A 16,434-nucleotide genomic window follows, 5' to 3' on the forward strand; every position below is an offset into this window, starting at 1 on the left:
GATGCTCACCCAGTGGGTAAATATTTAGTGAGCGCCTCCTGCGTGCTGAGCAATGGGCTCTGCAACGGGGAAACCAACAAGGCCAGTCCTGCTTTTAGGGAGCTCAGACTGTGGTAAAAACAATTATATATTGAGCTCTTCACAAGGTGGGCTGCTCTGAGTACAGCCATTTAGCTCCACGGTCACCACCACATGAGGGAGATACTGCTGTTCCCTGTCTTAACTGCAGAGTAAGTTACTAAGAAGTGAACAGAAAACGGGGTGGGTAAAATCCTCTCCTTTGGTTTCATATTCTATTTAACGACCAAGCAAGACTTCTCCGAACCACAAGCACATGTTGGAAAAGTTATCGTTAGACTTTTGTCTCCCAAATAATAGGGTAATATTTATAGAAGACGGGTCCCTTATAGTTAATCCTAAGTATCCCTTATACTTATTTTAATGTATTAGAAAGGGTGCCTTAACACATTTTTTCATCCAGTCATCCAATCTTTTCATCCAAAGAGTTGTTCATTGAAGCAAATTTACGCAATGGCCAACCACGCAAGGAGGAGCTCGATTAAATCCAGCGCTGAGCGCCCCGTCCACCCGATTAGCCCGGTTTGGACAGCATTTATGGGCGAGGACAACATGCTCTGGCTCAAGAAAAGCCATCATCTGTAGACCCCAACATCCGGGCGCCGAATTTCTGCATGATTCTGTCCTCGAATTCGCTCTCCCTGTGAAGCCCAGACCGGAAATCCTGGAGTTGCTTCTAGTTGCTTTGGCCCGAATCCCTGTGTAAACAAAGAGCGTTCAGAATCAATGATCACAAGTCCCATAAAGTGACTCGCTGGGGAGCGGTCTACAGGTGGGACAGAGGGCGCACCACGCCCCGACCTCTGACGGAGTGGGAGGGCCGGCAGTGGGGCGGGCACGGGGCCTGCCTCGGCGCCCCGCGGATCGGGCCCTGCGCGGGGTGCCTCCCCGGCCGCCGTTCGTCCCCGGGATGGCAACCGGCTTTCCCGGGGGCCGGGCTCGTCTCTGCAGCGCCGGGCGGCCGAGCCCGCGTCCCCGCGCCCTCCCCCGGCTCGGGAGCGGCGACGGCGCCTTCACCCGGCGGAGGCCCCGGCGGGGGCGCGGCCACCCCGAGCCCCGAGGGCGGCGGGCGGCGGGCGGGGGCGGAGGAAGGGGCGGGGGCTGCGGACCGGCGGCAGGAAGCGGCGGCCGGCGGGCAGAGGGGCTCGGCGGGGCCGGAGGAGCTGGGGGGCCGCCCTGCAGGTAGGGGTGCCGGGGGCGCCGGGCGGGCTCCTGGGCGCGGGGACTTCGCGGCGCCGGGAAGGAGCTGGGGTCTTGGAGGGGAGCCCTCGGGTCCGTGGCGGCAGCTTGGCTTTTTGGTCCGAAAAGCCCCTCGGGGACCTCGGCGCCGCCTCCTTGTGGTGCGGGCGGCGACGGTCGCAGGGCGTGCCCGGCCGCCTTTGTCCCCGGGCGGCGATCTCTGCCCGGCGTCGGGCCGTGGAGACCTACAGGCTGGCGCTCCTGGCGCCCCCCGCCCGGTCGCCTGGAAAGTTGGCTTTGGGACGTTGGATCTTGTTTTGTTTTCTCACTTGTAAGTAAAAAGTGAACACAAGTGGTTGCATGCGGTCGTCACCGGAGCGCGGCCCGCCCGCGGGGCGCCCAGACGTAGCCCGGAGCCAGGAGTCAGGCCTGGCGGGGACCCGCAGCCACTTGTGGGTGCGAGTTAAAACCACAGCAGCTTGTCTCTGCACAGTGAACTGCTGCACGCGTGCTGTGGAACACTCTTCCCTATCGCTAATTGTATTACTGGTGCGGTTTAGAAACTTCGAGACTGGCTGTAGTAAAAGAGAAACAAAAAGGTTGAAGCGCGCGCAGCCGGTGCAGAGTGCCTTTACTTCAGAGCTTTTTATTCTTTGCGGCACAGAACGAGCCTCGCCCCCGAGGCACGTTGTAGCGGTGACCCTGCTCGCTGAGAGCGGTGAGGGTGGGAAGCGGGCAAGGGTCACTAGTGACGCCCCTCCGCGCGCGCGCTTCTCATCGCTTCCTGTCCTTTTTCTACCTGCTCCTTCCTTGTTTTCTCCACCCGCCCCTTTTCCAGTGTTTTCTAGGCCTGACATGGGTTACTCCATACAGGGTTATTAAACAGATTGGGGGAGGGAGTATGGGTAGATTTTCGTAGCCGCTGCATGAATGAAGACGCCGACCATAGATCCTGAAGGAGGTTGGGAAGAGGAGCACTTAGTTTGGAAAGGTGGCTGCTCTCTGGTGGGAGGAGGTTTAGCATGGTGACGAGTGCAGAGACCGTGGACCTCACAGGTGGACCTGGCTTTCTCTGCCACCGCCACCGCGCGGACCTTGGACAAGCCTGGCCCACTTTCTCTGTCCCTGCCTCATGGGGCTGTGGAGCTGAGGGAGGTGAAGTTTCCATAGTGCCAGGGCATCAACAGATGGTCGCTGGTAGGATTACCTGGAGGGATTATCACATTAAGGTGAGGAGAAACAAGGAGCGGTTGTTTTTATAAGAATTAAACTGGTGTGAGGAGCAAAGAGGTGGTGGTGGCATTGTGGTGGAAAGGAAGATTGCTTAAATCAGAAGCAATGAGGTGAGAAGAGGGCAAGAGTCGGGTCTAATGACCACTCATTTTTGATAAATAGATTGCAGATGAACAGGAATTGATAAATCTGTTGTATAGGGTGTCTCCTCCATTAAAATTTATTTTCCCCTTGCCAGCAAAGCCATAACCCTTTTAGCTAGTTTATTTGTATTCATGCAGTATAATGATACTGGTTAAAGGGCACCCTTCCTGAAAGCTTGTCTGCTTGGTCCATACAGCTTGGAGTGACTGTGACAGTCATGATGTATTATTTTCTCTGGAACCTGGGTAAAACTTATTCACTCTGGAAAGTATTGGAATTGAGGTTCTAATATCTATCTCCAGGGCTTTCTGTTCTGATTCAACAAATGGCTAGAACGGAATGGCAGCTGGACCTGGTCGTTCACTGGTATTGCAGGATGCAGCATGTACGTTTATGTTAGAGTCAAGGTTAGAGCCAGCAAGGATCAGAACTAAAGTTTTCAGAGCCCAGTTTCTTTCTACATCCATAGTATAAACAAAACAACAAAAAACTTTAAAAAAATCCCTCACTGAGATACCATATCTGTTAACTGAAACTGAATGTGATTTTTTTTTTTTTTTGAGGAAGCTTGGCCCTGAGCTAACATCTATTGCCAATCTTCCTCCTTTTTTCCTTTTTCCTCCCCAAAGCCCCCATAGATAGTTGTATGTCATAGTTGCACATCCTTCTAGTTGCTCTCTGTGGGATGCTGCCTCAGCATGGCTTGATGAGCGGTGCGTAGGTCTGCGCCCAGGATCCAAACTGGCAAACCCCAGGCCGCTGAAGCAGAGCGTGAGAACTTAACCACTATGCCACCGGGCTGGACCCTGAACGTCATTTTAACAGATTATCTTGAGCTACTTAAAACTAGCTATCATTCCTAAATCTATAGGTCTTGACTAAGCTGAGGGCAATATTTGAGACAACCCAAATGCACATCTTAAATTACATCTAGCCAGGAAGAACTGGAAGTTCCTTCCTTAGACTATGAAAAACAAACTGCAAAGACCCAATGGAGTGTACGTCTCCAATGCTTTCACCCTCAAGGACTTGAGTTAGTTTGGTTACCAGCCGTTAGACCAAGCTTCTGCCGGGTGGCCCTCACGCTGCCTCAGGCTTACAAGCCAATATGGTGCAAACGCTGGAGGAGGCGAACTGCTGGGTCTGCGAACTACTTCATGCACTACGGAAGAGACTCGGCGCTTTCCAACCTCAGCGGGTTTTTGGGGGTGAAGGAGGTGATTGGCCTTGAGACATGGATTTAATGTGTTTGGTTTGAGTTATTCTATTCCTTTATAATATAATTGGTTTAAAGACAGGAGGTGGGGTTATTAGAGGCAGTAGATCCTGGAACACATTTGAAAGTGGAAGGAGAGAAATCCCTCTACTGCCTCAGCAGAGCAGTGTGTAGAGTAGGAAGTTCCCCTGTAGAGCAGTGATTGCAGTAGGAAGTTCCCCTGCAGAGCGGTGTGTGGAGTGGGAAGTTTCCCTGCAGAGTGGTGTGTGGAGTAGGAAGTTCCCCTGTAGAGCGGTGTGTGGAGTAGGAAGTATATCAGTAGAGCAGTGTGTGGAGTAGGAAGTGCCCCTGTAGAGCGGTGTGGGGAGTAGGAAGTATATCAGTAGAGCGGTGTGTGGAGTAGGAAGTTCCATGCAGAGCAGTGTGTGGAGTAGGAAGTATATCAGTAGAGCGGTGTGTGGAGTAGGAAGTTCCGTGCAGAGCAGTGTGTGGAGTGGGAAGTATATCAGTAGAGCAGTGTGTGGAGTAGGAAGTGCCCCTGTAGAGCGGTGTGTGGAGTAGGAAGTATATCAGTAGAGCGGTGTGTGGAGTAGGAAGTTCCGTGCAGAGCAGTGTGTGGAGTGGGAAGTATATCAGTAGAGCGGTGTGTGGAGTAGGAAGTTCCGTGCAGAGCAGTGTGTGGAGTGGGAAGTATATCAGTAGAGCAGTGTGTGGAGTAGGAAGTGCCCCTGTAGAGCGGTGTGTGGAGTAGGAAGTATATCAGTAGAGCGGTGTGTGGAGTAGGAAGTTCCGTGCAGAGCAGTGTGTGGAGTGGGATGGAAACCTTGGGAGGATGAGGAGGAAGCATTAAAGAGGTTGATTTTGCCTCCTAAACTTCAGTGTGAGTAAAAGTCGCCCTGTTCAGAATGCTGCTTGTCACCTCTGCCAGGCTTCTGATTCCTCAGTCTGGGTTAGGATCCAGGCATCTGCATTTCATCACCCAGGCCAGGAATTGATGTGAAAGTTTGGTAAGAACTGGTTGAAGGCCTGTTGGAAGGGGACGCCTCTGTGGGGCTTGGTTGGGTGTGAGTGCTGGGTGAACTCCAGGAGGAAAGGCTGAAGGGGACTGGTAAGGGCACTTGAGCCTAATTCCCCGCCCGACCCTCACTCCCAGGGTGGGTTTTCGTCAGGAGGAGGCAGGAGGTTCGAACAGTTGGATGTCAGGGAGAGACTCTAGGAGAGAGGGGAACAGGACCCTCTTGGCTAGGAGATGATGGGTAGGTGTCTTCCCCCTTCAAAGACCAGCTGAGAGGGGCATCTTGCTATCCTGTTAAGATCTGTTTATTCATTACTTTCTCTCTCCCCTCTAATCTGTTATCAGGTAAAAACGGATTCATGGGTATATGGGCCTTTAACTTAGAAGATGCTAGACTTGTGCTGTCCAGTACAGAAGCCACTGGCCACATGTGGCTATCTAAATTGAAATTACATAAAATTAAAAATTGAGTTCCTCAGTTGGACTAGCCACATCTCAAGTGCCCCGCAGCCACGTGTGTCCAGTGGCTACCATATGGGACAGCAGGCGTGGAATAGTCGCATCGTCACAGGAAGTTCTGTAGCACAGCACCATTTAGGGAGTAGAGAGGGATTCCGTGAAAGTTGTCCCAAGGCTGGGGAAGCCCGGTCCCGGGTGGGGAGCAGAGGGTCCCCATCGTAGGGTGATGAATGCTGATGTGTCCTTCAGGAGATCTGAAATCTAAGCCCTTGCCCTGCCCCGTCCTGGCCTCCCCCAGACTTCTCCCTCCTCCTGGGCGTAGAGTAATCCAGTACTAACCACACACTGTTTCAGTTCTATATGACTGAAGTCCTTCTGTTTCAGAGAATATTTGTAAAAACATTTTCTGCAAAACAAAGCAATGTCCTGTTTCCTTTGGGCTCCATGATCACAGAACTGTGTTACTCTGAGCATATTTTGCAGTGAACGCATTTGTGTAGTATTTTCTCCATTTCTCTGTATAATACTCTTTGCTGTTTTGCAGTAAGAGCTGGGGGTAAGAAAGAATTGAGTTGTTAATTGGGAAGCAGTTTCCCTTCCTTTTCCCTTTTTCTTCTTTGCACATACTTTGACTTTTAAACTAAGCAAAACAGAAGGGCCTCAGAGTGTGGGAGTCAGAGGCAGAGGGGACTTCCTGCTGTGTTACTTCCATAAGTCAAAAAGTAAGTTAACAAAAATCAACTTTTTTTTTTAATAGGTGAGGAAGAAAACATGACAGAAACAGATGCCTTCTATAAGAGGTAAGACTGTGCTCTTTTCTGTTAAAGCTCTCTCCTTTCAGTGGTCCTGATCAGCCTAGAGAAATCAAAGCAAGAAGGGGGCCTGGGAGCTGCGGAGTGGAGCTGAGGGCGTCAGGCTTAGCATCTGTGGAGGGACTTGTAGATAGGCAGGCTGGTGGCTGCCCTGGTGGCACAAGAGTGATGTTCAGAATATCTGAGAATCGGTACGGCGTGGGCCCCAGGGCTGGGGCGTGGGCCAGGCCAGTGTCCATGGTTGCTGGATCCTGGGGCCGGGGGGGAGACCCATGCCCCGGAATTGGGGGGTGGTGCTCCAGACACCGCTGTTTACCAGTTGGTACAGGGATATTTCGGGACTTTGCCCGGGCACGCCAGCGGCACGTCAGCCTGGCAGAGGAGGAGGAAGGAGCAGATCTCCATCTACCTTACACATAGCGGCCTTGGGCTTGCAGGAGCTCATTACTTAATGTGACTTAAAGGGATGTTTTTAAACTTTTCATTAACAGAGAAATGTTTGACCCGGCAGAAAAGTACAAAATGGACCACAAAAGGAGAGGAATTGCTCTCATCTTCAATCATGAGAGATTCTTCTGGCACTTAATGCTGCCAGACAGGCGCGGCACCAACGCAGACAGAGACAATCTCACGCGCAGGTAGTAGTTTTATCTACGTGTCGTGATGATGAGATATGTAAGCGGTAACAGAATTACTTATCAAAACTTGTCCGCGCTGATGAAATAACAGAGCAAGAGTGTTCGAGGATGGGCCTCGTTGGGTCCAGCCTCCCTTAAGAATTGCCTGAGTTTTCTTCCTAACCCTGTTCTATTAAATGTTAACAGGCTTTGCATTGTTACAAATAGATTTGCATAGTAGACAGCAATATTCTATCTTGAATCAGTTATCATTTTGAATAAATTCTTTCCTACTCTGAGTGATCAAGAAAACCATCATTGGGGGCCAGCCCGGTGGCGCAAGCGGTTAGGTGCACGCGATCGGCTGCGGCGGCCCGGGGTTTGCCGGTTCGGATCCCGGGCGCACACTGACGCACTGCTTGGCAAGCCATGCTGTGGCGGCGTCCCATGTAAAGTGGAGGAAGATGGGCACGGATGTTAGCCCAGGGCCAGTCGTCCTCAGCAAAAGAAGAGGAGGATTGGCATGGATGTTAGCTCAGGGCTGATCTCCTCACAAAAAAAAGGAAAAAAAGAAAACCATCATTGTCATATTTTTTTCTTTCTCCTTAAAGAAAAGTCAATTTATATGACATAAAAATGTGTATAGATTCCTCAAATAAGTAGGAGCATGTGACAACTTTGAAAAGCTTATAAGCTAATATTCAGTTTAATTTATCACCAGGTTTTCAGATCTAGGATTTGAAGTGAAATGTTTTAACGATCTTAAAGCAGAAGAACTGCTGGTGAAAATTCACGAGGGTGGGTAGTTTTCATGTTCGTCTTCCTTTGACAGGGTTGAGCACTTTATCTCATCTGGAAAGACAGGTCCAAATAATTAACTGTTGAAAAAAAGTCTTCTCAGTTAATTTCGCGTGGGTCATAAGTTTCAGTCGTGCTTCTCTGCTTATATGTTACCCACCAGATTTAAGAGACCCTTGCAAAGTATTAGGCCTCCGAAGTTTATATTTAGCATATCATTAGTTACAGTCTATTACTCTAGAAATCAATGAAACGACCTTTTCATTTGGCAGTAAAAGTCTAAAATGCAAATACTACAGATGCTGGGCAGTAATTTTTAATGGACTCCTTCCATACCCCAGTTTTTTACTGGCTTCAGAATACTGTGGATTTACATACGTTCTCCATTTCTACATCGCTGTGCAGTCAGTATTCTAACAACTTACGTTCATCATTGTCATCGCTGCATGCCATGGATTTGCAAGCCGTTTGCCAGTGGACTATTATAATAGTTACATAATCATTCCAGCTTTCCTCAGAGCTCTTCTTTAATCCAGGAATCATTTTGACAGCTGTTTACCAGGTTTCCGCCCTGCTCACAAGCTGTAGGGGACATCAGTCTCACATCTTAGCGCTCTTCAGGAGCTCTAAGTGCTGTGGACATACCGTGAAGGTGCTGCATTCATTGTTAAGTACCACTTTCTGGGTCTTTCCGCTCTGCTCCGAGAAGCGCTCTGATGATTCAAAGAAACTTTTATTGCCAAATGACTTAGATCTTGAAGGAGGTTCCCCCTAATAATCCTTTTATGTTTTCCCTGTCATTATTCTGTTTTACAAAAGTGAATGAAATCTGTTCAAACTCTATTACTTTGAATTTTAATAATTTGGACTTTTAAAAATCAGATAAAATATGGTATATTGTTTGATTAAAGACTAAAATAAGTTGTGTATCATGACAGATATTTTACATTTGTTATAAGAATAACACATTTCCCCCTCCCCTAGTCATATGTATGTAAGTATTCTGGTATGAGTAAATTGAATAATTATAAGTAGATAATAAGCATCTTATTTTCATTTGTATATGAACTTTTGGGGGCCTTTATAGTGTCAACTTCCAGCCACATAGATGCTGACTGCTTTTTGTGTGTCTTCCTGAGTCATGGCGAAGGAAATCACATTTACGCATATGACGCCAAAATTGCGATTCAGACATTGACTGGCTTGTTCAAAGGAGACAGGTGTCAGAGCCTGGTTGGAAAACCCAAGATCTTCATCATTCAGGTAAGACCAACTATGCTGTTATCTTCATTACAGAGTCCATAGTTCTGTAGGTGTGCTTATAAAGAACTAAAGCCAATTTCAAAAGTAACTTTCTCCAGTAATTGGAAAGGTCCTTTTTGAATCCTAGTCGATCAGAGTTGCAATTTGAGCTATTAGTAGTAATTCTTTATTAACATAAAGAATAAATAATAAAGAGTCTCAGTACCTTTATTACTTGGATTGATATTTGAAATGACTCAAAATAAACAACGTGCTGCTCCCTGGCCCAGGCCGGTGTCAGGGCAGAGCCAGCAGAGGAGGTATCTGCTGGTCGTGGAGTGTGATGCAGGTGGCCTGCTCAGACCCAGTTTGGTTCTTCGGGAGCTGGGGAGCACGCGGGGCCGTGGGAGGGCTGTAGGCATGCAGAGTGCTGGTCCTAGCGTGCTGCAGCCTTTCACACTTTCCCTTAAAGCAAGACGCTGTGTCCTCCCTGCCAAATTGGTAGTAGGAATAAAAATAGTTTTTGGCCTGAATAGCGTCATTTGGCACATCAATAGGGATTTTGAACAAAAAAGAGAACCGATTGCTGATGTGTCAGTGCTGCAGTTCTGTATTTCCACAAAGGGCAGGGAAGACACGAATGCGTTTCACATCTTGCCACAAAGCCTTGAGGGGAGGGAGCGGGGGGATCTGTAAGAAAAGAAGTTAAGGACGATTCCCTGGCTTCTTGTGTGGACAACGGCACTGGGGTGCCTGTGGGACAAGTGGTTGGAGATAACAGCATGAGAACCTACGGCAGGCAGCCTGAGCTGGAGAAGTACACTGGGGAGTATGCAGGAGATGGATGGAAATGGAAGCCATGGGAGTGGATGAGTTTACAGCCATGTCAAGTGCAGCCTGGAAAATGAGTGTACAGCAGGACTGAGGGACACCAGGGAGCAGGGAGCAGAGGAAGGATGCTGAGGAGGGTGGGCCAGAGGAGGAGAAAAAACAGGAAAATGATGACACGATTGCTTCGTGAGAAAGGGAGTGGCCAGCCTGTCACAGACGGTGAATTGGAAATGTCTGATGAGTGGCTGTGGGAGGACAGCCACAAAGGTGGAATAGGTTTTGCCCCTTACTTTATTTCTCCATGCCTCAATTCCTCGTCTGTGAGACGGGGCCACAGCACAGCTCGTGGGGATGACATGCCCCAGCCTGACAAATGGAAACCCTGAGGACAGCGCTAGCACATGGCAGCCCTCGGTAAAGGCGGGCTTTTATTCTCCTTGTGAGTGATGGCATCAGGTCCCCAGGTTCTATGTTATACTTAGGGAGACAGTGGAAAATAAGGTCTGAATGTAAGCCTGATAGTGCTAAGTGAGATTAAGGTCTCGCTGTGAAAATAGGATATTAGGGATCATCTATTTAACTGATAACTTTGAAATCACTCGGGACGTTTTGTTCCTTTTAGAGCTTAGAATTAACCATTTACTTATAATACTACAACAGAGTCTTGTTCGCTCACTGTATTAAGTTCGCAAGGGCTGCCAGAACAAAGTGCACAGGCCAGGGGCTTAACTAACAGACATGTATTTCCTCACAGTTCTGGAGGCTGGAAGCCCGAGGTCAGGGTGTCGGTCAGCAGGGTTGGTTTCTTCTGAGGCCTCTCTCCTCGGCCGGGAGGTGGCTGTCTTGTCCCTGTGGCTTCGAGTGGTCTTTCGTCTGTGCACATCGTGTCCTAATTGTAAGGACACCAGGCATAGTGGGTTAGGATCCACCCAGATGGCCTCACTTCACCCTAATTACCTCTTGAAAGCCCCTATCTCCAAATACAGTCACCTCCTGAGTTATTAGGGGTTAGGACTTCCACATATAAATTTAGGGGGCACAGCGTTCAGCCCATAATAGTCATTTCAGAGTAGAATTAATATCATCCTTTGTGAGAGTGAGAATTAGTGGGTAAGAATGTGAGACCCTTCTGTGAAGTGGGAGTGTGGGGAAGGAGGCGCATGGACACATGTCCCTCAGTGGGGCAGGGTCCCAGGCCAGTGGCTGGCCCACCTGGGATGCATGACCTGATGAGGTAGAAACACCCAGGCAAGTCCCATGGCTTTTAAAAGAAAGGCTGACTCTTGGTGTTATGGGGTGGTGAATCCATTGGAAATTTTAGAACCACAGCAGCTTTCTCCCCTACAGTGTACCTTTCAATCCATATAATTTGGTGTATAGTTGGGGATGTCATTTTTTTTTTAACATGAACTAAAAGGAAACATAAGTAGAGAAGAAACTTTGGCAACTTTAGTCTGCTCTAAACCTGAATGCATTGTTTTGAAGTGCCTGTAATGTGGTCTCTACTGATGTCGATACACACGACACACGTATGGCATAAACTATACCATCACTGTAAACGTGAAGCACTGGGAGGAGGAGTAGGTCAGTAAAGGAGGTGGTTTTCCTCCTCGTCTCACAGGCCTGTCGGGGAGACCAGCACGATGTGCCCGTCACTCCTTTGGACGTGGTGGACCATGGGACAGACAGGCTAGATGCCAACGTGACCCAGGTGGACTCGGCCTCTGTTTACACGCTGCCAGCCGGAGCTGACTTCCTCATGTGTTACTCTGTTGCAGAAGGTGGGTGGATGTTTATAACTGGCTTTCTTGGCTACATTCCTGTAAGTTTCCCCTTGGCTTGGTTTGGGTCAGGTCTTTCTATTGGGACATAGTGCCCTAGTCCTTAAGCTCGGAGGGTTAGAATGGATTTCTTTGATCGCATAGCACAGAGGGATATATGAAAATATAAAATACCTTATAGAAAAATCATTCCTGAGAACTATTAAGTAAAGCTACAAGTCTAATTATATTGAATATTAGCAGCCTGCTATCAGTTACTGATGGTGAGAGTGTCATTGTGGTAACATTCATGGAAAGTTCCATTGAAAAATATTTTGATGACAGTTGTTCTTTGCTCTTGCAATAAACAGTTATATGTTTTTCTTCTTTCTCATCTTGTGTCTCTTAAAATCATTGCCTGGCTGCTCCTAGCTTAGGAATTTTTAGGAAATGGAGGAAAGTACATAGAATGAATCCCTTTTCCCAAATGAGAATAGTCAACAGAGAAAATTTAAAAACTGAATCATGGCTACATCTTAGTCTTCTCCAAGGATTTTTGGGAACTTATTCTTCTGTAACAGTGAATCATAAAGGTGTTTTTCAGCCACAGTAACGGAAAGCCGGAAAGCTTCAGTGTTCTTCTCCCTCCTGTATTTTTCAGGTTATTATTCCCACCGGGAGACTGTCCAAGGCTCGTGGTACATTCAGGATCTGTGTGAGATGCTGGGAAGGTTCGGCTCCTCCTTAGAGTTCACGGAACTCCTCACACTGGTCAACAGGAAGGTCTCTCAGCGCCGAGTGGACTTCTGCAAGGACCCGAGCGCCATTGGAAAGAAGCAAGTTCCCTGCTTTGCCTCGATGCTAACGAAAAAGCTGCATTTCCTCCCAAAATCGAAGTGAGAGGAGCTCTTTTGTTTTATGTATCCGTCTTCAAAATAGATTTCCCTTTTTACATAAGTATCAACAGGCTGAAGCTTATGGTACAGCAATTTAAGATGTTTTTAGGTTTGATGAGAACTTTTTTAAAAAATAGTTCATATTGGACGAGGTGAAAGGGTTTGATCTGTGTAGAAATGAAATCCTCAGGGAATTACTATAAACACAAATCGGCAAGCATTTGCAATACTTAATTTTTGTAGTAAATTGCAGGGTTACTCAAACTATCTGGCCAATAACTTGTGTTTTACAAGAGTTTATCATGTCTTTAAAGGGTTTGGAAACCCAAGAATTAGTTGTTTCCCCTTCATATTTGGAATTCATGTTTTATTAAATTTTTCTAATTCACATTCTTATTCATGTGTGTAGTTTATAGTAGGCTTGTTTCACTTGGTCATATAGATTCATCTACATATGAATGATCACTTTTTGTATAGGACTTTTAACTCTTTAAAAAAAAATCAGCCTTCAGGAACTATTATATGGCATTCTGAGGAAGAACTATAAGACGGTTAATTCTTGTCAGTACAGGCTAAGCCCTTGCAAACCCTGATTCTGTCAGTGTCTTCCCTGTTAGGTGACTCTCTGTTGTCCAGCGTCGTCAGTCCCACTCAGAACATCACGTTAATGGAATAATCGATATTACTTTTAAGGTTCAATGCTTACTAGTACGATATACTAAATGTGAGCACTATTTTGTTAATAACCTGCCTAGAGGATGAAGATGGGAAATGTCTGGGCTTTGATAACTGAGGCTTGGGAGTTGCTAGTTCAAAAGCAACCGTTTCCATATGTCATTTCAGCTTCAGTGCACTATATGCTCTGGTTAGGGAGACACTGACAGCTTTTTTGTGGTCCTGATGGGGTCCACTGTCACCATCTTACCTTCCCTTTAACCCCCTACCTCAGGCATTGCCCTCTCCATGGCTCTACTCTCAAGAGCTAATGACTACCAAAATCACCCCTCGGTGAACACCTCATGAACACTGGGCCGGCCTCTAGGCAAAGATTACACAGTTCGGGGTACCTAAGAGAAATTAGCTGATGTTATTAAAAAGCTCTAAAAACAAAAAAAAACATTTCTTTCCTTGAATGTGATTAGTCAAAGGGTTTAATTTGAATAAAATCCTCTTGTTAGGATGCAATAACATTGGCACCTACACATCTGGGCACCAAAATGCCATCAAGTCTGAGCTGTGGAAGCAATAGGGACACAACTGAATTTTGTTTATAACAGTTGTCTTGGAATAAGACAATCCTTTTGTAATAAAAGTTAACGTAATCTGTTTGGATTCCTTTAATTTTGGTTCCAGTCTGTTTGGACTTACTTACAACTTGGAACTTGAGTAGAAAGATCATTTGCTGTTTGTTTTTAAATTATTGATCTATAAAGTTTTAACGTAAATGACATGTCCCATTTAGAGAAACCACAGTTTAAATATTAAAAGGGTTGGAGCATCCTGCCTCTTATCACTGAGCTGTTGTCCCCTCAGTACTCAGGGATCTGTTCCACCCGCCATCAAGTAAGCACAGTGTGACCTACACGCAGCTCCTCTGAAGAATATTAAACTCTGTTTTACTTTGTCAAATCAAAGGAAGCTATCTTCACTAAGAATGAATTCATTTTTCACAACTAATTTTCTTTTTTTGTGTGTGTGAAGATGATCAGCCCTGAGCTAACATCCATGCCAATCCTCCTCTCTTTGCTGAGGAAGATCGGCCCTGAGCTAACATCTATTGCCAAGCCTCCTCCTTTTTTTTCCCTTTTTCTCCCCAAAGCCCCAGTAGATAGTTGTTTGTTGTAGTTGCACCTCCTTCTAGTTGCTGTATGTGGGACACGGCCTCAGCATGGCCCCACAAGCAGTGCATCAGTGCACGCCTGGGATGCGAACCCGGGCCGCCAGTAGCAGAGCGCGCACACTTAACCGCCAAGCCACGGGGCCAGCCCCCGCATGACTAATTTTCTGAAGCCCTAAAAACACAGAAGTATTCTTTGATAATTGTCTTTCATATTCTCTTCGGGGGTCGGGAAAATGTTTCCGTAAGAGCCAGGGGGTAAATGTGTTAGGCTTCGCAGGCCACACCGTCTGTTTTTGCAGCTAGTTGACTTGGCTGCTGTAGTGCGAAAACAGCCACAGTCATACGTAAATGAGCATAGTTGTGTCCCAATAAAACTTGACTTACAAAAACAGGCATAGGTATTAGTTTGCTGACTCCTGCTCTAGTCTACCCCAACTGCCCAGATTTTCCTTTAGACTGCAGGAATTCAGAAGCCATCCTTTCTACTTTCCTAGTCGAGAATCTTTCCCCAGCGCTACACCTGAAAATGCCACAGGCCTGTTTCTTGTCTTTCTTGGGGACCTGGTATGGGCCAGGCATTATTCTTGGCCCTTGGGACGGACGCATCAGTGAACAACACAAAACACCCTGCTCTCCTAGAGCTTACCTTCAGGAGTGACATCTGTAGAGTGTCTTCTCTAGGTTAGGCGTGTTCAAAGTATTTCATCTCACTTTACTCTCAGTAAGGTCACGGTACTACTTTATAACTATTTTCATGAGCAGAGGTCAGGTTAATTGCCTAGTCTCTCCACCAAGTAAGCCCATGCATTTTCTATCCCACTCTGGATTTCCTCTGCTGTTTTCCATATTAAATCTAGAATCCTGCTTCCATTGTCTGACCCCAGCATCCCAGGTCAACCTTGAGTCAATAAACCTACTTCTCTTCACTGTATATCCTCCACTCTAGTTACAGAAACATCCCACCAATACACAGCCAAGACCTGCTCCGGGACTTCTCCCGCCCCATGTTACATCTTCCCTGCCTGAGAGGCCCTCCCTCTCCAAATTCCACCCAAGAGGCAAGGCCTACCTTTCCCAACTGGTTCCTCTTACATTCATGGCCTTGTCTCTTCCTGGGAATAGAGCTTCTCAGAGGCAGAACCATGTACTAAGGGCTTCTCATAATACTTACCCTGGTGATATTCATTATAAAAACCTATTAGTGTATCTTCTTAGCTTAGTAATAAAACACACTAATATGTTGATAATTCAGAATCTCCATGGTTCAGAGATACTGATGCAAACAGCAAGTGAGCACTGTGTGCTGCTCTAGTTCAGGTGCAGGAAGTTTGAATCTTTTTTTTTTTTTTTTTTTAAGAATTTTATTTATTTATTAATTTTTATTTATTTTATTTTTTCCCCCAAAGCCCCAGTAGATAGTTGTATGTCATAGTTGCACAGCCTTCTAGTTGCTGTATGTGGGACGCGGCCTCATCGTGGCAGGAGAAGCGGTGTGTCGGTGCGGGCCCGGGATCCGAACCCAGGCCACCAGCAGCGGAGCGCGCGCACTTAACCGCTAAGCCACGGGGCCGGCCCAGGAAGTTTGAATCTGATTTGGTTCAGATATACCCTGAAATGGTGGGGGCTGTTTGTTTATTTGTTTTTAAGCAGATTAATATCAGGAGTCATCATTACCTTTTCTGTCCCACAGTTAATGAAACTGAAATCCTGGATAAGAGATTAAATACGATTAGGTGTAAATGTACAAAGATTTATGATCGCCTATGAGTAGATGCTTAAATCTTATTATAGCTATGTGCATTGGGCAAATTAACCTCTCGAAGCCTCAGTTTCCTCATTATTAAATTGGGAGTAAAAAGAGCTACCTCATAGGATTGCAGGATTACAGATAACATCTATGTAAAGTGCCTAGAACAGTACTTGACAACACAGGATAAACAGTATCTGTCTCAGCCCTACAGGTTTCGTATGGCTTTAAATATTAGTTAGTATGAAGCATTTCCAATGACATTTTATAACAACTTTAGCTATATTTAATGATAAAAATCTTCCAACTACTATGTATTAAAAAGAAATGAATGACAAGATGATTTTAAATGAAGCCTAAGAATGAAAATGAGTGCCGAGCACAGTGACCACTTCACCTCCGCATGGGAATGAACAGGACAGGCTGATGGGGACCTCAGCTGAAGTGACGAGCTGCAGCAGCAGCCACTGTGATTTTCATGGATCATCTAAGCTCTTTCCAGCATTAAACCTCAAGTCAGGAAAATCCACAAACCAAAAATCTCAAGTGAGAACTTCAAAGCATACA

At 46.6% G+C, this 16,434-nt stretch overlaps 1 protein-coding gene across 3 annotated transcripts; it reads left to right on the forward strand.

Moving 5' to 3' along the window:
• The first annotated feature begins 831 nt into the window (after positions 1–831).
• CASP6 (caspase 6) lies at positions 832–12,670 on the forward strand. 3 transcript variants are annotated; one of them, XM_087437747.1, is made up of 7 exons: positions 832–850; positions 6,082–6,124; positions 6,628–6,774; positions 7,475–7,551; positions 8,639–8,814; positions 11,246–11,405; positions 12,046–12,670. In XM_087437747.1, exons 2-7 carry the CDS (start codon positions 6,096–6,098, stop codon positions 12,282–12,284), a joined length of 828 nt encoding a protein of 275 aa, XP_087293873.1. In that variant the 5' UTR covers positions 832–850; positions 6,082–6,095; the 3' UTR covers positions 12,285–12,670. The 3 variants fall into 3 exon arrangements, with proteins under 3 accessions (XP_087293873.1, XP_087293872.1, XP_087293874.1); XM_087437746.1 differs by lacking the exon at positions 832–850 and adding an exon at positions 1,193–1,260; XM_087437748.1 differs by lacking the exon at positions 832–850 and adding an exon at positions 1,456–1,588.
• Positions 12,671–16,434: the final 3,764 nt, after the last annotated feature.

Source organism: Ceratotherium simum, chromosome 12 (assembly GCF_057802395.1).
Source record: "Ceratotherium simum simum isolate JZ-2026a chromosome 12, ASM5780239v1, whole genome shotgun sequence".
NCBI lineage: Eukaryota > Metazoa > Chordata > Mammalia > Perissodactyla > Rhinocerotidae > Ceratotherium > Ceratotherium simum.

What these genes read in the sequence shown, in the direction of transcription:
- CASP6 (XM_087437747.1), top strand. Translation starts at nt 6,096, where the DNA reads ATGACAGAAACAGATGCCTTCTATAAGAG. An exon ending in AGAGACAATCTCACGCGCAG is followed by an intron (nt 6,775 to 7,474) that starts GTAGTAGTTTTA and finishes ATTTATCACCAG; the next exon opens with GTTTTCAGATCTAGGATTTG. An exon ending in GTGTTACTCTGTTGCAGAAG is followed by an intron (nt 11,406 to 12,045) that starts GTGGGTGGATGT and finishes TGTATTTTTCAG; the next exon opens with GTTATTATTCCCACCGGGAG.